Source organism: Cucumis melo, chromosome 3 (genome assembly GCF_025177605.1).
Source record: "Cucumis melo cultivar AY chromosome 3, USDA_Cmelo_AY_1.0, whole genome shotgun sequence".
NCBI lineage: Eukaryota > Viridiplantae > Streptophyta > Magnoliopsida > Cucurbitales > Cucurbitaceae > Cucumis > Cucumis melo.
The window spans coordinates 2715420-2739552 of record NC_066859.1 but is presented as its reverse complement, the minus strand read 5'-3'; the positions used below and the strand labels follow the sequence as shown (position 1 = coordinate 2739552).

At 33.1% G+C, this 24133-nt stretch overlaps 2 protein-coding genes across 2 annotated transcripts; both read right to left on the bottom strand.

The window, feature by feature from the left end:
* Positions 1 to 3063: 3063 nt before the first annotated feature.
* Positions 3064 to 3742, bottom strand: LOC103485543 (17.8 kDa class I heat shock protein-like). The gene has a single exon (XM_008443199.3). The coding sequence runs from the start codon at positions 3686 to 3688 to the stop codon at positions 3230 to 3232; it is 459 nt and encodes a 152-aa protein (XP_008441421.2). The 5' UTR covers positions 3689 to 3742; the 3' UTR covers positions 3064 to 3229.
* A 1040-nt stretch (positions 3743 to 4782) lies between these two features.
* On the bottom strand, positions 4783 to 8496 carry LOC103485544 (UDP-glycosyltransferase 76B1-like). The gene is made up of 2 exons (XM_008443201.3): positions 7385 to 8496; positions 4783 to 5732 (listed from the first exon to the last, which is right to left on the bottom strand). Exons 1-2 carry the CDS (start codon positions 7896 to 7898, stop codon positions 4864 to 4866), a joined length of 1383 nt encoding a protein of 460 aa, XP_008441423.2. The 5' UTR covers positions 7899 to 8496; the 3' UTR covers positions 4783 to 4863.
* Between the last annotated feature and the right edge of the window lie 15637 nt (positions 8497 to 24133).

Sequence of the window (24133 nt, the reverse complement as noted above, 5' to 3'; positions counted from 1 at the left end):
GAGCGGCTGTGCGGGTCCGGTTCCGGGTCGAAGGCACGCGTCTCTTGCTCGGGTCGGAAGCGCGGGACGACTGCAGCAGGCGATGCGACGGCGGAACGGTGGAGGAGATGCGGCACTTGGCAGGAGTTCGTCGAGCGCGGCGGAGCTGCGACGGGTCGAGTGAACGGACGCGGTTGGCTTCGGGTTCGGGCGACGGCCGAGATGCGGTTCGGGCTTTCGACGGCTGAAGATTCGGCTACGTGGGATGCGGCGGCTTGCGGGTCTTTGATGGCTGGCGAGCGCGGCTACGGACTTCTCGACTCGATGCGGCGGCGCCGGATGGACGAGGAAGCTCGGCTCGGGACTGCGGCTGGGCTCCCGCACGAGTTGGCTGAAATCCGGCGGCGGTGACGGCTGAGCTGACGAAAAAGAAAGAAAAGGACTTGGGCGGCTCGGGTACGCGGCGGCGGCTAAGGTTACTTCTCTTCCTTTTCCCTTTTCTTTTCCTTTTTTTTTTATTTTTCTTATGCACGGGTCCCAAAGCTCCTTTATATAAAAAAAATCTCTTTTCTTTTCCTTCAATTAATTCAAAACCAACCACCTTCTCTCTCTCTCCAAATCTCATCAAAATTTCCTTCTTATCCTCAACTAGGTCCTCCCATCTCTCCGTTAACCAACCAACCTTTAATTTAACAATAACTTCACCAATTTTATTTCCAAATAAAATACTTAATATCTAAACAAAATAAAGATTCTAAACCTTATTTAATCGCAAATTTCAAAATGATAAGGTTATTCCAATAAATTCGAATTTTCCGAAACCACACTTAAATATTAATAACAAATGGGAAAATCGAATTTGTTGGGACGTTACAGCTTCACTCGTTGTTTGGTTTGGAGTCTAAACCAAACTTTTTCTCGACAGGTTGAGAGTAAGGTTTAGCTGAAGTTTTGTAAGTACAAAATTTATATTCAACGTATGCTATTAGTTTCATGTGCTTACAATCAAGTTTGTATACTTTCAAGTGTGACACATATGGTATGGAGGTAAGCATAGAGAATACTAATTTGAATCGGGTTGGTCTAGTGATCAAAATAGTAATTTATTTCTAGAGTAACCTCTTTGTTTCGCAGGGGAAAAAGCTAAAGGTGATATCCAAAATTATTTTTGATGAAACATAAGATTAATTTGTATTCAATTTATATACATGTAGTGTCCTCGTCAATTGGATTCTGTACGGTTTGAGTACTACGTGCAAAAGTACATACATGAGATAGTGCATAATTCTAGTACTTCTATTACTAGTCTTGTAAGTTTCTACTTTAACTTTTTACATATTACAATTTATGATCTAAACTCATACTTTCCATATCTTTTTCTTTGTGCGTAGTTCAATACCAAAAGTGCATATAGGCAAGAGGAGATTGACGAGATTCGAACCAAATGGGCAGCTTTTGTTAGCATATTTGTGTAAGCTTTTAAATGTTTTTTTTTTTTTTTTTTTGTCCAGTTAAGTTAGTAGTTGATTTATGTAGTTAAGTTAATAGTTGGTCGAGTTAAGTTATGTTTTTGTAGGGACGGGCAGTCCTATAGTTTTTTGAAGGGCAGGTGGTCCCGTACTAATTGTTGTTTGTTAGATAGTTTGTATGTATACTTTAGTTAGTGGAGGAACTTTCTGTTGTACATATACATTAGTTATTAATCACGATCTTATATATTATCTTTATATTTTTTAGTTTTCACTTATAGTTGTTGGTTGTTTATTTAAATATGTGATTATATATAGGAGTTGGATGATTGTATTTGTTGTAGTACTATATAGAAGGGTGGAAAGATGTTGATATTTTAGGTGTTGGATGATCGTATTTGCTGTAGTACTATATGAAAGTGTGGAAAATTGTGCTGGTATTTTAGTGTTGGATCTTATGCATTGTAGGTGTTTATTATTGGTTTGCCATGGAGGGCAACATGTGTTGTTTGATATGTGTGATTATATATATTGGTGGATATATTAGAAGATTTGGAGTAGTTGGACTTATGGTGTTGAATATAGTTTTGTTTATTAATATGTGATTATATGTAGCTATTGAATGATGTGTATTTGTTATAGTTCTATATGGAAGTCTATGCTAGAATTTCAGGTATTCTTGTGTGCATTGCAGGTGAACTAGTTATAAGGTTTACCATTGAATAGTAGGCATTGATCTATAGCCAGCGTGTAAGCAATTTCTTTATTTTTTACAATATACGATGACGAACATTTTCAGATGTAATTCAAGCCAAATAATGTCGATTTTGCCATCATAAAACTAGTGTAAATACGACATTAAATGTGTCTTTAACGTCGGTTTAAAAACGACATTAAAGACATCTTTAATGTCGGTGAAAAAACGACATTAAAGATATCTCATAAGCGACATTAAAGACATATTTAATGTCGATTATCCACCGACATTAAAGGACTTCAATGTCGGTTGGGCTTAATGTCAGTTATAAATCGACATTAAAGCCCAACCGACATTAAAGACCTTTAATAATGCTTGCAAAGATGTCAGTCGCCAGATTTCTTATATTTCTTGTAGTACAAGAAAAATAAGAGACAATATTGTTTGTTAGTATGGTTGTCATCTTTGTAAAACTTAAAAGCCATTGTCCTATAGGTGAAGTGGTTAAAGAAAATTACTTCTACACTATTTTTTTTTTCATTAAAAATGATTTAAGTACCATTTGAAAAATGGAACTAAAAAAGAAAATAGCACAACTCTTCGAATGTACCGTTCGCCCATAAAAGTAGATGACCTCATTAGAAAATATTGAAGATGATTAGAATGGAAATGAAGAGTCTATACCTCCAATTTCTAACCTCTAATTTCTAGTCGTTCAACTTTGCGACGACCCTATACCTCTCTTTCTTTCCGGAAAACGTATGAGTAGAAGAAAGCAAGTGAATGGTATGATTGTAACAAATTCACCCTAGTCGGAAGAGAATTATTTTGAAGTAACAAAGATTGTGTTTTTCTATGTTATGATTAAATCACCAGTGTGATCTTGAGGAAAAAAAAAAAAGAAAAGGAAAAAAAAAAGAAAAAAAAGAAGACATAACATACTTATATAATCTTCGTTTGTATCTCTTACAACATTTGTTTTACATAGTTTCTTGAAGCATTAAAAAACAAAAGCACTCCCTTCATATTTACATTACACTTCATTATTTAACCTTTACCAAAACCATGCACCAAACACACAACTCTATCCTGCAATATCGATGGCCTTAACTTGTGGCCTCCTCGCCTCCTGTTTAGGCACCATCACAGTCAACACTCCGTTCTCCATATTCGCTTTAATCTCATCCATTTTTGCATTCTCCGGTAGCCGGAACCGCCGCATGAACTTTCCCATGCTCCGCTCCACTCTGTGCCATTTCTCATTCCTCTCCTCCTCTTCTTTGCTCCTTTCCCCACTTATCTGCAACACTCTCCCTTCCTCAACCTCCACTTTCACTTCCTCCTTCTTCAGCCCCGGCAGATCTGCCTTGAATATGTGAGCCTCCGGCGTCTCTCTCCAGTCGATTCGAGTGTTTGCAATTGCCGACGTTTCGCCGGAGGTTGGGGGGAATTGCATCCCTTCTGATGGATCCCATAATTCTAGAGAGAATGGATCGAACACGTTGCTTCGTCGGCCGCTGTAAAAACTTGGGATCAACGACATTGATTTTGAATTCAACGATTCGGTAATGGCTTCTTCTTTAAACGGTGATCAAATCAAGAGGTCAATTTATAGTGTAGAATGAGATGTTTGATATGAGAGAATTGTACATGTGTCCTACACGTGTTGGATTTAATGTGTACTTGTCAATTCCCTTCACACGTCAAACTCTATATACTTTGTGTTTGTCGCTAAAATCTTAAAATAAAAAGTTAAAATAAATACACGTAATCTTACCTGATATCAATTGTTCAAGAAAGAGAATGTTAGAAGCTGAAATTGACATTGAATAAATAAAGAAACACTCACTCCTACCGAAAGTAGATATAATAACTTCACATTTACTCAAAAAAATTTCTAACTCTGCTTCTCTCTTCCTCATTTTGCTTACTTGTTTTGATTTTTGTTTGATGCATAAATAAGAATGCATGAATTTTTTAGAGTCCAAACCAAAGAAGTTATCTAGAGTCGTTTTATCTATTCTAGATATTTATTTACATAATTCTAGATATTTCTCTCTTATCCTTACCTAAAAAAAATTCTTTAAAATTTTTTATCCTAAAAATCTAAGATATTTCTAGATTTTTTCTTTAGTTTACATAATTCTATTTTTTAATTTACTCATTTTATATCTAGTTAGTGTTGCTATATACTTTAACATAGAAAACCTAACTTGTATTTGTCATACATTCTAATGTTTAATGTTTAAGTTAGAAACATAATGTGGATATGATTAAAGTTGTTTTGCATGAAACATTTTAGTGATTAACCTAAGTTTTGGAGTTATTTTAAGATAACATATAACCTATGGAATCAAGAACATAGTCTTTTTTCATGTTTGACTAGGTTTGGGCATTTTTTTCGTAAGCCCATTTGGATCTTAACTAAAGTTTTGGTCGATATACGTTCATGTTCCACCAGCAGCTTTATTAGGATATGCCTCAGTCTATCCCTCTGCTTATTTTGGTTCTGGCTAAAACCTTGTTATTTTCATGAGTTTGTTACTTGTATTCTTAGTCTATGTCTGATTCTCAGTTAAAATCACTCGTAGCATTTTGAATTATTTATTTGTTTGTCCATGAATGGATCATCACAAGTAGACAAGACAAAAACTCAAGTTATTAAAGCCAAAAGAATAATTGGTCATGGTTACATATCACAAATTCCCACTTTCTGATTTATTTTTGAAGGATAAAATTGACTAAATTCTTTAATGAATTGAATGAAGAACCACCTTCCTTGATACAAGTATCAGCCTTCTCCTTCAAATCCATAACCCTTTTCATAATTTCACCATCTTCCCTCTCTGCCATTAACTTCATAATCATCTTTTCAATCACCCCTCGCTCCAATTTATCCCCCAACATCACTCCAATTCTCCAAACATGAGTCACATATCTAGCATTACTCTTCTGATCTCCAAAGCAAGGATAACACAGCATCGGAACCCCTTCACATAAACTCTCAATCGTGGAGTTCCACCCACAGTGAGTCCAGAATCCCCCAATCGCCGGATGCGCCAACACCTCCCTCTGCGGTGCCCATTTCACGATCAACCCTCGTTCACCCAACATCTCCTCGAACCCTTCCGGCAGCCGCTCAAGCCATTCGGATCCACTGACCATAGCGGGGCGGACCACCCACAAGAAAGGGTGAGTGGAGTTGGCCAAACCCCAGGCGATCTCGAGGAACTCGTGGGGTTGGAGGGTGGCGAGAGTGCCGAAGCTGACGTAGAGGACGGATCTGGGGGGTTTAGAGTTGAGCCAAGAGAAGGAAGGGTGGTGGGGTTGAGGAGTGAGTGGAAGGTGTTTGTGAAAAGGCCCGAGTGGGAAAATTGGGATTGGGGAGAAGAGATGATGGCATTTGAGAAGTGAATCGGGTTCGAGGTCGTGGAAGGAGTTGAAGATGATGGCGGAGGAGGATTTGGTTTGAATGAAGATGGAGGTTAAGAGTTGGTCGATGAAATGGTGGCTTTCATTGTTCATCGTAGGCAGGTCTTTGAATCTGAGGTGTGGTAAATTGGGTAATGGATCTTCCAGATTTGTTTCTGCAAAGTTGATGAATTTAGACATTCATAGTTCTTTTTTCTTAGTAACTAAAATTGGCTGCTTATTAGATATAACATACTAAAGCAAAGTATTTCAGACCTCAACTTCAAACTTTTTATTTATTATGGAAAATTGGAATATTTTTCTTGGTTTATCTTAGGTGAGATCGACCATCGAAATTTTCCTAAGATATTAAAAGTTTTTAACTTATTGATTGGTTTTGGTTTTTTGTGCATCTAGTTATGACAATCTACTCAGATTCTACTATTTTCAAATTTTTTAACTCTTATTCAATTTTTTTTATCTTTTCAAAAAATTACAGATTTTACCTAATTTTCGTCTAATTTTTTATTAAATTGTTGTTGTGAGTAAGATGTATGATTATCTCGACAACATTGTTATGGAACACATAAATCCGAATATAAATATCAGGAGAAAATTGAGAAAGATTTTTCGAATATAAATATCAGGAGAAAATTGAGAAAGATTACAAAAAGATAGTTATTTTCAAATTTGAAAATTTTGCATAAATCTATATTTTCAATTTTTAATATAAAATAGTTTGGTAAGATTTTAACAATTTTTTAAATCTTTTCAAATTTAAATTATTATTTCTTTACGCTTCCTCGATACAATTTTTAGGCATTGGTATAATTTTGTTCGACATGAATTGAGATTACCAAATATTTAGGCTTTTTCGGTACACTTCGATGAACTTAGATCCATTGTTTTTTAAAAAGATAAAAAACCTAATTAAGATTTGTGAAGATTTGAATATTTTTTGAAGAGAAAAAAAATTAAATGAGATTTGGGAAGATTTGAAAAATGGTAGAATCTCGGTCTAATTTTAATCTAATCTCGTCAAAATGTAATAGTAAAACAATGATAATAGATAATAATAACACTTGGACCGTAAAAGAAAATATATCCATAATTCGTTTGGGTTTGCTTAATTTTATTGTTATTCTCTTGCTTTCAATGAATTTTAAATTTAACTTTTAAAATAAATTTTTAAAAAAATAATAATATTTATAATTTATTTATTTATAAAAATAAATAAATTATTGAGAGATTGATAATTTATTTATTTTTATAAAAACAATTATATATAATGATTTTTTTTGTTATTTAATAGTTTTTTCTTTTAGAGGGTAAATTTATTTATTATTATTATTTTTGAAAAAAATTTAATTTTTACCACAATTAATTAAATACTAAAATAATTTTCATAAATAAAATATATAAATATACTTTCAAAATTTGTATTAAAAAGTTTATAAATAACAAAAGAAAAATAAAAAGTACCTACTCATTGATATTTGGGACTAAATATACTAATTGTTAAAAATATAGGGCGTAGATTAGATAACTAAAAAATATATGTATTAAATTTGAACAAATTTAAAAAAATAAGTACTAAAATGACATTTTAATCTAAATGATAAAATCACCTCTAAAACTTTTAATTTCATAGGGATGTTATAGTTTTTATCATTAAGTAAGTTAAGAAGTTAAATATGATCCAATTTTAATAAATATCTAAGTTTGAGAAGTAATTTTTAAGTTAAAAAAATGTAAAGAGTATAATTGAAAGGAAGGGTGGGAGAAAAAGAAAGAAACAAGATAAGAAGAGATAGTTAAATGAAAGGACCTGAAGAAGGTAAGGTGTAAAATGGACGCAAAGCAGGGAGAGCGAGCATTCCCAAAAACGCAGAAATATTAGCAGTTCTCAACACAATTCTCCGAATCCCAAACTCATTAGCCACATCCTGACTGAAATGCCAATGAGCATCGGTTATGAGGCACCCAATTTCGTTGTCGACTTCCCCCACCAGCTCCGCCACGCACTTTCGTAACGGCTCAATCAGCTGCCTGTTCAACAGAGTTATGAGCTCTATAACTCCTCCAACGCTGCAGGTTTCGGCGTGGTCGGGTTCGATGGAGCGGAAGGTGAAGTTGGGGTGGTTTGAAGGGTGGAGAGAGGTGAGATGGGTTATTATGTGTATGATTGTTATGGAGAAGGCTTTTGAATAGAGGATTTGGGCAAGGTGAAGCATCGGGTTTGTGTGGCCTTCAAATGGAACAGGAAAAAGGATTACTCTCATTTTTCCCTCTTCTTTCTTTTCTCCTATATTTCTCGCCTTCTGCTCTGCTTTCACCGACATTCACTTCCCTTATATTTTCTGAGAACCAAAGCCAAAGTTGGAATCAAATAATTCTTCTTCTTGTTGGGGTGATTTGGAAAATAGGGTGGTTTAAAAAGACATTTTTTGAAAATGGTCTTTCAAGCTTTTAAAAGATCAACCTCTTCTATCATCTTCATCTCTCTCTCACTCGTCTATAGTTGTCAAGAATTTAATGCTCAGAAGCCGGTCAATTTGATTATCGGGACAGACAGTAAGTCCAAATATTTCGTCCAAATAATCCTTGAATAACCTCTTTAGTTTCGGTGAGGAAAATGATAAGAATAAAGAATACATATATGTATTTGGGTGGGTGCGGTGTATTGTTTTTGGCAAAATATTACTAAGTGCACTTGTCTCACATGGATTGTTTTGTAGAAAGGTGGGTGACTCCTTTGTTTACAAGTCTCTCCTCTAGAATACTTTAAACTTTAGTTACTAACTCTAGTTCACTTATTTTTGTATTCTCTAATCGGAAGTTGAGAGAAGTGATAAAGATTGAGCGGTTGAGAGATTGGAGATACCGGATAGAATTAGAAAAATGTACATTTCAAAAATTATATTATTTTGAATTATTTTTGTTCTACCACATATTTAACAAAACATATTTAAAAATAAAAGAAAATGAAAAATAAGTCGTCATACCATATCTTGACCAATGTTTCTTACCTATACAAAAATAAAATCGAAAAATAATTTAAAAAGTAAAAATAAAAATTAGCAACTCTATCCAACTTGGATCATAAGGTATTTTCGTAGCTACTACAACAATATCTCTTCGATCCCAACTAGTTGAAGAAGAAAGTCAAAGATGAATGATTAGAGAACTTGAAGGACAAAAAAATATGATTGAAGAACAAAGACATATGCTAGAAGAATAAAGAAAAACGTCATAAATGCATATACAATAAATGAAAGCAATGAAAAAAAATTATTGAAGAAATGACACGTGCACAAAGAGGAACTTGAACTTAAGATACATGTTTTTAAAAATTATAATTGTTTTTTATTGAGGATAGATAAATTTATTTCAAAGCTATGATAACCTTTAGTTAAACTTAGCTTTTGAATTCTGATTAATTGTTCTAACTATCTTGTAGTTATGGTAGCCAATTAAACCTAGTTTTTGCATTCCAATGATTGATTATCTGCAAGGAGTTTGTATATTGAGTCTCTATTGTTGTTACATTTGTAGAGAGAGTGAAACTTGAGAGGTTGGGTTGTAGTTTGATCATGGAGTGAGTTTGAGGAGGGAGGAGGGAGAAGAGGAAGGGGGAAGGGGGCTTAAATGTCACTTTGAAGGTTTCAATGTAATTGTTACGTTAGGCGGCACGTCGAAGAGAGTTTATGTGTAAGGAATCAATGTTTAGCAATTCTATTGTTACATTTGTACGTAGAAAGAGTCAAAGTTGAGTGGTTGAGTTGTTTAGGGTAGTTTGATCATGGAGTGAGTTTGAGGGGATAGTTTAAACGTCACTTTGAAGGTCTCAATGTCATTGTTACCTTGTTGGGTCACACCAAAGTTATTTTTAATTGGTGTAAGGAGTTCGTATTCTACTACTGTTACATTTGTACAAAGATTCAAAGTTATAACATTGGGTTCTTATGAGATAGGTTGATGTTGGAGTGAGTTCGATGGGTTATTATGGAATAGTAGGTTGATCGTGGAATTAGGTTTGATTATTGATAGGAAAAAATTTTGGTTTTTGGCATCCATTTTGGTTTATTTGAAATTTAAATAATGTATTTTACTTTCATGTGATTGTAAGTGTGGACATGTTCGAAGATGACGTCTGGTGATGAGAGATGATGTATTTTTCTTTTTTTTATATTTGTTTTAAATGAACATTATTGTAAGACTCTTTTTTTATGAAATATATTATAATTTTGTAAATTAAACTTTGGTATTTCAATGTTTATTAATTTTGTGTGTTTCTTTTTTGAAAATTTCATTGAATTTAAATCGAATCAAAATTTTAAAAAATTACCACAAGTTACAAAAAAAAAGGAAGAAGATAATAATTGGAAAAAAAAAACATCATTTTCCGATATCGGCATCAGGAGTTATTACTCACACCCGATGCTTCTAGTAGACCAATCTCTCGACACTTTCGAACTAGCGTCGAGATAGAGACTTTCGACGCCGTACCTAAGAACTCCCAATGCGCTTCATCCTAGAGTCAAAAGTTATGAATTCTCAATGCCTATTCATGCCTGCGTCGGGAAATACTCTATCGACGAGTTTCTCCCAACTCGTCTTCCAACAGATCGGTATATATTGTTGGGAGATCCTTTCCCGACATGTTTTGATATATTTTTTGATGGTTTGATACGTCGAGAGAGACACAAATACCTATAGTGTGAGATGAATAGTAAATATAGTTGTTGACCTGTGATATCGACAACATACAATCTCCCACCATGGTTATGTATGAGACGTAAATTTATGATGTTAACAATGTTAATTTCTTGGCCAAATCAACCGGGGTACAATATAGATGTGTATTTAGCTCCTTTAATAGATGATTTGAAAATACTATGGAATGATGGTGTACCTTGTTATGATGGATATCGAAATGAGGTTTTCACATTAAAAGCAGTATTATTGTGGACTATTAATGACTTTCTTACATATGGTAATCTGGCGGGTCGCACTATCAAAGGATATTGTGCATGTCCCATATGCGACAAAAACACGTCTGCTATACATTTAAAATTTGGAAAGAAGATGGCATATCTTGGACACAGAAAATTTTTACCACTTAATCATCCATTTAGAAAACAGAAAAAGGTTTTCAATAACGAAAAAGAGCTTGGAATAGCTTCCCAACCGTTGTCAGGAGAAAGTATTTTTGAAATGTTTATCAATAATGATTTCTCTAACGACGAAAATTCATCGAGTACCAGAAAGAGATCAATAGGCTTTTCACGTAGTTGTTGGAAGAAGAAATCCATATTTTTTTAACTTGAATATTGGAAGAAGCTTCACGTTCGACATTGCTTGGGTGTTATGCACATTGAGAAGAATGTATGTATGAACTTGTTGGGTACATTGCTCGACATTCCTAGTAAGACAAAAGATGGATTGCAGTCCTGTCGTGGCTTAGAACAATTAGGCATTCGTCTTGAGTTGGTGCCAAAGGTTGTAGGAAATAGAAAATACATACCTTCAGCTTGTTATACGTTATCCAAAAGCGAGAAACGCACAGTTTGTCAATCATTGTCTAAAATGAAAGTTCCAGAAGGGTATTCCTCAAACATAAAAAATCTAGTGTTAATCGATACTTTAAAACTTACTTGGTTAAAGTCTCATGATTGTCATGTGCTCATGCAACAATTGCTTTCGGTTGCAATTCGTGTTGCACTACCTAAACACGTGAGAAATGCAATCACACAATTCTACTTGTTTTTTAATGCTATATGTAGTAGGGTTGTAGATGTCGCACAACTAAGTGTCTTGGAATAAGAGATTGCAGTAATATTGTGTTTGTTTGAGAAATATTTTCCTCCATCATTCTTCACCATAATGATTCATTTAACCATACATCTAGTCAGAGAAGTTCAGTTGTGTGGTCATGTGTATCTTCGATGGATGTATCCATTTGAATGTTACATGAAAGTCCTTAAAGGATATGTTCGAAATCGAAATAGACCTTAGGGTTCTATTGCTGAAAGGTATATTGTTGAGGAAGCTATAGAATTTTGTATGGCATTTTGTCAAGATAACATGTCAATTGGACTTGGGAAGGCTAAAGAACAAGATCAAAATGATGATATTGGACGACCTCATCTGCAGCTTCTCACATAAGGCCTGAAAAAGAACAACTAATGCAAGCTCATTTGTATGTGTTAGAGAATACAAATGACGTTCAATCTTACATAGAGTATGTCGACTTTAAATATTTACTTTATTTATTTATTTATTATGTTATACCTATTAGGATATATCTAACCATCGTGAGTTGATACAATAACTTTGTAGGAAATATATGGATCGTTTGAAAATAATCTACTCATCAAAGGCAAAACATCTAAAATGGCTACAAGATAAGCACAATCAATGTTTTATTTCGTGGATACGTAGCCAAGTATGTATCTAATGATGTTCAATTATTTTTTTTTAGTTACTTTGTTAAAAAAAGTCTTGCTAATTTATATTTACATGACTATGATTTTTAGGTTGCTACAGAACTTGAGTTACCAAACAACACAATATCTGATACATTGAAATGGATACCACATGGTCATTCGCCTAGTGTGATAACTTACTCTAGTTATGTTATGAATGGTATTCATTACAATACAGAGCATCGTGATGGTGTTTGTAATGTGCAAAATAGTGGTGTATGTTTAGTAGCGAATACGATGCAGATATCTAGTGCAAAGGATAAACATCCTATAGTGACAAACATGTTGTTTTACGGTGTGATCCAAGAGATTTGGGAGTTAAACTATATTAACTTTAAAATTATAATGTTTAAATGTAACTGGGTTCACAGTGTTAGTGATGTCAGAACAGATGAGTTGGAGTTTACATTAGTTAATCTTAAACGTATTGATCATAAGACAGATTCTTTTATCCTAACATCACAAGCAAAACAAGTATTTTTTCTCGAAGACCCAAGTAATTCTCAATGGCTTGTTATGTTGAATCCTCTCAATCGAGAGTATGAGGATCATATTAATGATGAGAGTTAGGAGATATAAGTTTAAATTGTATCAGTTCTAACAATGTTCCTATGAATATGTTTGAAGAAATAAACGACGAAGATGATTCAAACTACATGCGAACTGATTGTGATGGTATTTGGATACAAAATGAAAATGAATAATAGATGGTAAAGTTTGTTATTATTTTGCTTATTCTTTATGAATGTTATTGGCTCTATAATAATGTTTATTTTCATGATAGGTTAGGTACTAATGGACTGTTGTAGTGATGACCACCTTTCAGTAGGAGCCGACGAGGATATAGCCCAAGTTGATTGTTTTTTAAAGACATCTAGTCAAAGGAGTATGTGTGGTCCTACCACGATGATTCATTTGACACAAATTAGCTCTGATGCAAATCGATTGGTTGTTGACTACAATGAATGTGGTGAATGGATTGGTGAAAATGCAACTCAAATGGTGAGTTACATCAGGACATGAGTTCGAAACAACATTCTGATTACATATGCTTCATGGTTAGACGTGCCATTATAATTAAAAGATAAAATTTATGTTTGCATTCAGGTAAGCATCTTTTATTCTTAAATTAATAGATTGAGATATGACGTTATTTTTACATATGTTATTTTGTCATTTTCAGAAATCATTTGTAACAAACCCAAAGTCCAAGAAAGATATTTTGAAAAAAGTTGGAAGTGCATTCAGAAATTTCAAAAGTATTTTGAGAAACAATTATATTTTTCCATATATAGACGAACCAGAATGCTTAAAATTTCTTCCACCAAACTACCCTGCTATTGATTTATCTGATTGGGAAACGTTTGTATCACTATCCATGAGTGAAGATTTTCTGGTGAGTGCTATGACTTATTTCATATTTGAATAATTACATATATTAATGCATCATTGACTTGTGTTTTGTGGTGATATAGAAACGTAGCAACATGCAAAAAGAGAGACACAAAAATTACAAATATAACCATAGAACGTCTCGCAAAGGCTACGCAAATTTGGGAGAAGAGTTGGTAAGTTTATATTACTATGCACAATATTATCCTATGTTACTAATATCACCATAGAACGTCTCGTAAAGGCTACGCAAATTTAGGAGAAGAGTTGGTAAGTTTATATTACTATGTACAATATTATCCTATGTTTATCAAATTTAATGTTTAATTTATGTGTATACATGTAAAAAAAAAAAAAAAGGAAAATTACCACCATCAGCCGATCGAGCTACCCTTTGGAAACATGCTCGTGTGGGTAAAGATGGATAATGGAAATCGTAAGTAAATTTGATTACTAGCATTTTATATGTTTGAGGCATATTTACAACTTGTGACAAACAAATTTATAATTATTTGTTCATATTATAGGATAAACTCCAGAAAGATGTCGATAAAACATATAGTGTTTCAGATGATATTTTAACTCAAGCTTTGGGGACACCTGAACATCGAGGACGTGTGAGAGGTGTAGGCGGATTGATTACACCTTCGTTCTACTTTCACAGACATGTTCCATCAGAACCCAAAGAAACTCATATTACTGTTGATGTAGATGCCAATTGGAAAAAGGAGAAATCACAAATTTTATCAGAATACAGTCAAATGACAAAAAAAATGGTTAAGTTAAAGTCTTTGAAGAGAACTAGAGAAACAAGCTTAGATGCACACTCTGGATGCAATCAGAATATTGGTGAGAAACAGTTCATCTCGACGTCCATTCATCACACGAAAAAAATTGATCTAGTAAATACTTTGTTAATTTCAATTTTATATATTGTATTTCATGATGTATTATTCAACATTGATGGTAAATTGAGATGTGAATGTAATTTTTCAGGGGAGACCATGTAGTCTTGCTATTGGAAAGGTTGACAACATTGTTGCAACAGGAACTGTCTTCGAAAGAACAAGTACGGACGAAATAGTTTATGGAGTTCGACTTAGAGAAGGCGATGTGCGGGTTCTCATTGAACTTGCATGTGATAGTCATTCTTTACTACCCATACCCATTGTTGGAAGCATCTATTTTGTACACGATGCAATTGGTTCACACGTTCCATGGCCAAAATATCTTATAGTTATAGAAGAATAGAAAAAGGTAAAGTTTTAATTTCAAAATATGCATATTTGCATTAGCATGTTCTCATTTTAATTTTTGACATTCTTGTTAGACATCTAGTAATGTTAGACATCTAGTAAAAAGTCTTGTGAGTTAGAAGCTTTGAAAGGAACAAAGTCGAAATTGAATGAATTAAAACTGCCAACGACAATAAGGTTCGTGTTGAGGCATGTAGAGAAGGATATGAAAGATGAATATCTTACTATCCCAGTTGACACTCAAGAGATTTTTGGGTATAGCTTCAATGTGAACATGATGAAAGATAGCATTAAACAGCTTTGTTTGATGGAGGAATTAGCTCTTTCGGTGATATTGAGCTACGTAACGTAAGTGCATAACTTCAAAATCTTTATTTTTCTTATTTTTGAGATGCCTATTTCTAATATTAGAAGATTTTTCTTTTAATGTTAGATGCTTATATAAATCTGATCCAAGTATTCTAGAGAAATATGCATTCATGAATCCTGGACAAATTTCAAAAGGCTTGGGTACAAACGAGCATAGAGCTCGACACTTCTGTAATAGATTGGTATCAATCAAGAATAAATTATTGATATGTCCATTTAATTGCGGGTAAGTTAGAATCAAAGTATCATTATTTTTCATATGGTTTTTAATTATAAATATTTTTTACTAAATTGAAACATATGTTTATTATATACATATCATTGGATATTATTTATTATCTCATTACGGGCAAATACGGTGTATGCACTTGATTCGTTAAGACATGGTAGTGTTCGAGACGAGTTGAAATCTATAGTCAACATGTAAGTATTTAATTGTAATTTCACATTGAGTGTATATTTATTATGTAAATTGCAGTTTGTTATATTTTTTTTATTCTTTTTAATTCAGAGGCTTAAAAATGTTTTATGCTAAAACAAACACAAGAGCTCGACCTCTTACTTGGGTTTCTGTTAAGGTATGAGTACTTAAATTATAAATAAATGATAATGTGCGTTCAGTTTAAATTTTTATTTTTATTTTAACATATGTTTTGAATATATGTGTGTGTATAGTGTGCTCAACAGCCGGGCAGTACAGAATGTGGGTACTACGTGATAAAGTTCATGCAAGACATAGTAAGGCAAAAGAGCATTACAATTACAGATGTGGTATGCATTTTATTGCATCATATCTCTTATAGCTATTATTCTTACGCTTAGTACAATCTAGTAATTAAATTACATTTATTTCATTTACAGCGGATGAGACAAGCACCTTATACTCAATCTGATTGGATATGGTGAGAGTGGAATACTGTGACTTTCTAGGACGCTACATATGATACATGTTTTTATTGCAATGAACGGGTAATTTTTATATTTATAGTTTAGGTATATCTTGATACGATGTCAATGTCTGTAGGATTATGTCTTGATCATATTTGTTAGATATTGTTTTTTGTAGAACAACATTGGTTTACAGTTGATTGATGAAAATTAATTAGTTCATTTGATGGATGTCTAGTAATTTTATGAAATATATGTTACTTGTGTGTTTCAATTGTATAGTATGATGGTATGAATTTCATATTTGTGATTGTTGATATTTTTCATTAGTTGTTTAAAGATGGGAAGTTGGAAGTTTCGAATTTTTGGAGTTCTAGAGTTGTGTGAGTTCTGAGTTCTGCAGGTTATGTAGTTGACACGCAGATTTGAAGAAGTTGTTTGAACTAGTTTGTAGATGTATGTAATGGATTTTACATAAGTTGTGAAGTTAGAAGTTTCAAGTTGTTGGAGTTCTGGAATTGTGGTGGAGGGTTATGTAATTTACACGAATTTTCAAGACTTGTTTGAATTAGTTTGTAGTTGTATGTAATGAATTTTGCATATTTTCAGTTTTTGGTGTTTTCAGTTTTTTATATTGTTTGAGTTCGATCAGGTCACATATATAGGCGGGTTGTAATGACCCTTTTTTTTTATTTTTTTAAAGTTGTTATAGTTGACGGGCTAAAAACGTCAAGAATAAAGTTTTGTTGACGAGTAAAACCCGTCAATAGAAGGGTTATCTTGATGGACTGATCCACTTTCTTGATGAGCAAAAGACGTCAACATCACCTTTCTTAATGGCCAATCCCATCAAGAATAGGTTTTTGATGACATGTTTTGACCATCAAGTAAACTGGTTTTCTTGATGGACTTTTTAGTTTCCTTGATGGGCAAAACACATCAAAGTCTTCTTTCTTGATGGTCAATACCATTAAGAAAGGGTTTTTTATGGCATGTTTTAGCCATCAAGAAAACGAATTTCTTGATGGACTTTTTAGTTTCCTTGATGGGCAAAAAACATCAAAGTCTTCTTTCTTTATGGTCAATACCATCAAGAAATAGTTTTTTATGACATGTTTTGGCCATCATAAATGATTTTCTTGATAGGCTTTTCAATTTCCTTGATAGGCAAAAAAACATCGAAGTTCCCTTTCTTGATGGTCAATACCATTAAAAAAGAACTTTTGATGACATGTTTTAACCTAGTTTTCTTGATGGTCGGGCTTTCTTGATGTCTGCCTACATAATGGGCAAAGACCATCAAGGTAGATATTTTTTGACGTGCTTTGCACATCGAAGAAGGTCAAATATGTAGTAGTGTCACTATGAGGATTAATTCCATCAGTAGATAAAGCAAGACGAAGGTTTCTTTCCTCACTTCCAAAATCAGGCCATAAATGATCAACCAATTTTTAAGATGGACTGTCAGCTGGATGGCGTAAATTTCCATCAACCAATCTTTCGTTTGCATGCCATTTTAAATTCTTCGAATGTATTTGATTATTAAACATCCTTTAAAATCATGGAATTGGTGGAAAATACCAAACAACTTTAGCAGGCACTCCTTTTTGTACTTCAGATGAGTTTTTACGCTTCTTCCAACTCGACTCATTACAATGAGGACAATTAGATATATCAGCAAATTCTTTTCTATATAGGCAACAGTCATTAGGACACGCACGAATCTTCTCATACGTCATTCCTAAAGTAACTAAAACTTTTTTTGCATCATACGTCGATGTTGGTAATTCGTTATTTTCAGGTAGTATACTTTTCAACAGACTCAACAGCTCTGTAAAGCTAGTATCGCTCCACTCGAATTTTTCTTTTAAGTGATACAATTTGACTAGTGTACCCAACTTGGTCAAGTTTTCACAGCCTGGATATAAAGATTTTTCAGCATCTATAAGTAACTTTTTAAATTTTTAGGGATCATCTACACTATTTTGTTGTGCCTCTTCCACCATTTCAACCATATTGTCATCAACATTATCATCCAAAAATTGTTTCCTAGAATTGTAGTCTGTATCAGGAACTAAATTTGTTGGACAATACTTAGTAAGGTTTTCGCCATGCCAAATCCAATTGTCATACCTTTGGTTAATACTATTGATTAATAAGTGGTTTCTAACTTCATTAGTATTAAGTGTTTTGCAATTTTCACACCTAATACATGGACATGACATAGAAGTTCTGCCACTTGAATGTTTTTGTGCAAACTCAACAAAACGATCAACACCTTCTTCATATTCCGTAGATAATCTATCTTTTATCATCCACGACTTATCCATTGTGTAATAACCTAATTATATGAAATTAATTAGACAAATCACCTTAACAAAATGAAAAAAAATCAAATAACAAAGTATCTGAGTGACTATCATATATAACTGCAGGATAGTCATTTAATGCATCACCAAAGTAAGCATCAAGATTAACTCAACCTACTCTAAGCATATCAAAACAATGAGATGAAACATATTATACTAACGAGATTACTTACAAATAAAAGGAAGTAAAATATAAAAACATAAACAAACCAAACTCTTAATTGGTAAAAGAAAACATAAAAATGAAAAGAAAAAAAAACATTCAATCTTCTCTAAACTAAATTAAATACAAAAACATTAAACTAATAAATAAATATACATACAAAGTTGAGACAATTCATTCTTTTTTTAAAAAAAAAAAAAACTAAAATGCATGATATAAAAAGAAGAAACAAAAACTATCTATAAAAGTCACTCAAAGATCCTAAGACAACTTACTTGCTCTCGATCAAAATTAATTCCTAAATTTTCATAGACAAGTCAATTTAGACATTTCATTACAATTACATTTGAAATCCATTCATGGATTAATTCTCAAATATGTGATGACCTTTTCAATTTTTCAATTGTCGATTTTACATAATTAAATAGTAGAGTATATAAATACATGTAGGTTTTCATAGAAAATTCTAATGTATGTCACTGACCTCTATATATGGTCTTGACATTTGAATGCTCTAATTAATACCAATTTAACATCACATATGGAAAATATTACGTCAAATCTACGATCATACAATGAAACAAGGGACTTTCATCCCTAAGTTAAGAGACTCTTCAAGTAACTAAAATTAAATATATGAGAGATTCATATTATAAATCCTAAAGTGACTATTTATAATCTTACAATAAAATATGCAAAATAACTAATTAAACATTGATTAACCTAAATTATCTGCTAACTATTAATCAGTATATTGATTATCTAATAATATATGTTTAAAGTCACGAAGGTTTAACTTGAAACAAACAAACAAAACATGAAAATTATTAAAAGTTGAACACTGGAAAAGAAACATAAGTGGCTTTGATATTGATATTTTCTCTATTTAGGGGTATTTACATTGACGAGACAAACCAAATAACTCATAATTAACAAATTTCTTTAAACTATCATATCAATAACAACTTCTTTCATCTAATGTCCCCCTCGAAGTTGGACTATATAGATGAACAATATTGGATAATAGAAAAATAGGAAGGATATGTCGGTGGTCTTGTAAAAATGACTTCCCTTTTCTTTACTTATATCTTGTTCCTTTCAATGTCTCATAGCAAACTTACTTGTACAAGTGTTTAATAAAGTCTTTGAAATTAAAAAACACCAGTTTACAGGGGAAGGAAATTTGGTTTGTAATTGCTTGAAGCTCGTCGTCAACAAAATAAAGATTGAAATCATCACTTTATAGTTTCCTAAAACTGATGCAACTTACACAGCACAAAAACAACAAGGTTGAAGGCAAGGCACCTTAGTATTTACTCTGTTGCCTTGTCACCTCAAGTTAAGAAGCTTTCTTGCAAACCAAAATCCTGTTGGAAGAACCAAGACAATGTCAATTTAGTTTTAAAAGGGGGCAAGTGGTTTTAAACAGTGAATAAGTGTACCTTGGGGAGAATGGTGAAAAAAAATGGAATATTCAATGCAATTTCCAATTAAGCGACATAAGAATTGATATATAGGAAACTTTTCGATCGACAATGAGCGGTTGAGCCACAGAAGAATAAAAATATCATGAACATTCTAGCTGATGGCAGCGGAGTCGAGCGGCAAAAGAATTAGAAAAAACTTTTCGTTGACGAAAGGGGGTTGAACCGTAGAAGAATTGTAAAATCAACAAAGTTTTCGATTGACGACGGTGGATTGAACTACAATTGAATAGAAAAATTGAGAAAAGTTTTGAAAACTTTTGCTTACTGACGACAACTGTGAGAAGAGTTTCAAAATTAGGTTTTTTATAAATTCAATTAAGCCCATCAAAATATAAGTGATGTAATTTAATTAGTTAATATAGTAATTTAAATTATTCATTTCTATTGATTTTAATTAATTATTTAAATATAAATATATTGTTTAGAACTAACACCTTCATTGCTAATATTTTATGTACATGCAACTTACTATCCTATCAACAAAGAAATCCCCATCTATCTTAAGTGTTCTAGTAGTAACATCATTTACATCGAAATCAAAGCTCAAATTGACAAGCAAATTTACTCTTCGTCAAGCCCTTAGAGTAGTCTCAAATCAAGGATCCAAACATAAAACATAAACGAACTTAAGTTCAAACTTTACGATCTCAAACCAAAAAACAAAATATAGAGATCCTTTTGCCTATAGTAAATATAGAGATCCAATAAAATAAAAGAAAAGAAAGTAATAACAAAATCCATGTATTCTTATGATTATGATTCTAATGTCTAAACTAAAATATGATTATGATTCTAATGTCTAAACTATCAAATATAGGTATAAAGTTCTAACTTTTTTAAAGTAATAACAAAATCTATGTATTTTAGTTTAACAACACGCATAAAGTGATCACTCTACTTTAACAGCACACATAACAAAATCTATGTATTTTAAAGTAATTCACCTATATTAAATTTGAACTTTAATAGCATACATAAAATAATAACAAAATCTGTCACTTGCTTGAAGGAGAGGGAATGCACAACAACAATTAGAATTTATTAAGTTAACATTTTTCAGATTTAAAAAAATCTCGTCTTCAAACCCACAAATAATTCTTTTCCCTTTTTTGAAGAATGCTCTTTTCTCCTTGTATTCAACCTAAAAATTTTGCATTCTTTGGCCTAATCCCTTTAATATTTATAATATTAAGCTACAAAAATCAATCAACATTTCATTCAAACATCACATTTCATTCATACAAAAATCAATCCCTTTAAATGTAAATCAATATCATCTTTACCATAGAAGCCAAACAAACAGTAAATTACCCAAGACCTAAGTCAAGATATTAGGTATTTAATACAAAGAGTAAACTAGTCCATCGATGTAACAAACTCAAAGTTCATGGGTGAAGAGACTTACATCAAGTCGGGTGCAGCGGCGGCGTTACAGCGGATGCAGCGGCGGCGCGTTACAACGAGTGTGGCGACGGCGTTACAGCGTGTGGGTGGCGGCGTTGCGGCTTCGATCTAGTGCAGTTTCAATGGCGTTACAACGGGTGGGTGGGCGTCCAGCGGCGGCGGTAAGATTGGATGGAGGCTTGAGATATTGAGATGGAGGTTTGAGATATTGAGATGGAGGCTTGAGATGGATTTGGAAGAGAAAGAGGGAAAATGAAAATTAGGGTTAGGAGAGAAATTTTAATAAATTAGTCTATTTTAATAAATTGTTTTATTAAAATAATTTTTAACAAATTAATTTTAATAAATTTATTTTAATAACTTTATTTTATTAAGTTTATTTTAATAAATTTATTTAATGAAAGGATGGAATAAATGATATGTTTATACTTTTTATTTTTTATATTAAATATTTTCAAAATATTTTTAAATAAAAATGTAAACTATACTTGACGTTTTTTCACATCAAGTAAATATCACCTATATTTGACGCGACCACAACGTCAAGCAAACTCTGCATATACTTGACCTAAAATAATTCGAAATCATATTTTTTTTATTTTAATTGATTAAATAACTAATAGATATAACATTAAATTAAATAATTTTAAATTTAATTAATGACTACACCATTTGGTCTTTTGTATTTAATGAGTTTTCTTAAATAAATTTTAAATGTAAATGGATTTATTAATTTAATATTAGAAAAAAAAATTGTTCAAGTTATGTACCTAACCATTTGACTTTACTTTAAAAAAAATTAGAAATTAATAAGAAAAATTATAAAAGTAGAGTAGTGTTAATTTAATTTGGGAATAGAGTGAAAGAGATAAAAATGATGAATATCATGTTTTAGCCCGTTAATGAGGGCCCGAATTTTGTGGTTAGTAGGAAATATTTTTTCTTGATGGGCATTGTCAATCAAGCTATTGTTTTCTTGATGGGCCTTGTCCATGTCTTATCGCAAACCCAAAATTATAATTCTTTTTCTTGATGGGCATTGCCCATCAAGATGTCATATTTCTTGATGAATCTTGGCCATCGTTTTCTTTTATGTTCATCAAGAAACCCGACCCATCAAGAAAATTCTAAACCCATGAAGAAATCTAAAACAAATATATTAATTTTTTTCGATGACGGTCATTGCAAATCAAGAAAATTTATCCCTTGATGGATCTTGTCCATCAAGAAAACCTAGCTATCTAGATGGGCATTGTCCATCAACTAATATATTATCCATGATGTTTATTGTCCATCGAGAAATAGATGTCTTGATGTTTGCGGACCATCAACGAAACTAAGGGAACTTTGCCCATCAAGGAAATTAATAATCCACATTTTTTTACGAATTTTCGTATTTCTTTAACAAAATATGGGAACTTTTCTTGACGTACATAACCGTCAAAATAAATATTTTATTAAGAAAAATATTTTTCTTGATGGTCCTTTGCCATGACCATCAAGAAATCAAATTTTGCGTGCATCAAGAAAGATCAAATTTGTAGTAGTGGCTGTAGAATGCTTTATTCAAGAACTGATATGTTAGGATGTATGATAACCTCTGTAACGACCCAACTTTTCCGGACTAAGCTGAGGTCACTACCAAATACCAAAACTCGACCATTCAACATAAAATTTAAAACGGACCAGATACGATTCATTAAAACAGTATAAACCTTACAAAAGACAGTTTTCGGGCCCTATTTTAAATAATTCAAAAAGTCACAAAATAATATGTCAAGTCACCAGTCCAAAAATCACAATCAAAATATTCTGACAAAATACATAGCGGAAGCGAAAGAAAATCAGACGCGTCCATATGGCCTTCACGCACCCTTCCTGCCTCTCGTCGGTCTGCCCCTCGCTGTACCCCTACCTGAAAAGTTAAAGAAGAGAAAGGGTGAGTATAAACATACCCAGTAAGGGACCCACTACTGGGCCCGTTAGGGAACAACAGTTAACTTCCTATTCGGGGTACCCTACATAACAGTCTAGTGGTTCCGTAGAACGCACATATCAGTCTAGTGCTCCCGAAGGATGCACATATCAGTCTAGTGCTCCCGAAGGATGCACATATCAGTCTAGTGCTCCCGAAGGATGCACATATCAGTCTAGTGCTCCCGAGGGATGCACGTATCAGTCTAGTGCTCCCGAAGGATGCACGTATCAGTCTAGTGCTCCCGAAGGATGCACGTATCAGTCTAGTGCTCCCGAAGGATGCACGTATCAGTCTAGTGCTCCCGAAGGATGCACGTATCCGTAAGGTACACTACCCCATAGATGAAGCTAACCGTTACCCCTCAGCCCTTACCAAACTGTCTACATCAGTCACATCTCAACGGCATTCATATCACAGTCCCACCATAGGCTTTATCAGTCAGATAGTATAGGTTTAAACATCTACACCCTCAGTTGCTTTATGCATTACCGAATCGTACACCAATAGGGAAACCCTAGGTCCAATCGACTAACCAACCAAAACCGGACTCACTGTCCTTCCCCGTCCAAACTCCATGAACCACATCCAGACCAGTGTTTAATACATACTAAACCGTAACTTTAAGGTCCATTAACATATAATTTCAATCCACAAACAGCAGTCACAGTATATTTTCATCAGACAAAAATATAATTTCAGTACTTAACAGTCAACACGCATACAGATATTCAGTACAGTCACTAACGTGTAATCCCCTGTGGATTACTACGGTTTTAACCTGGA

What these genes read in the sequence shown, in the direction of transcription:
- LOC103485543 (XM_008443199.3), bottom strand. Translation starts at nt 3,688, where the DNA reads ATGTCGTTGATCCCAAGTTTTTACAGCGGCCGACGAAGCAACGTGTTC.
- LOC103485544 (XM_008443201.3), bottom strand. Translation starts at nt 7,898, where the DNA reads ATGTCGGTGAAAGCAGAGCAGAAGGCGAGAAATATAGGAGAAAAGAAA. An exon ending in TTACACCTTACCTTCTTCAG is followed by an intron (nt 5,733 to 7,384) that starts GTCCTTTCATTT and finishes TCAACTTTGCAG; the next exon opens with AAACAAATCTGGAAGATCCA.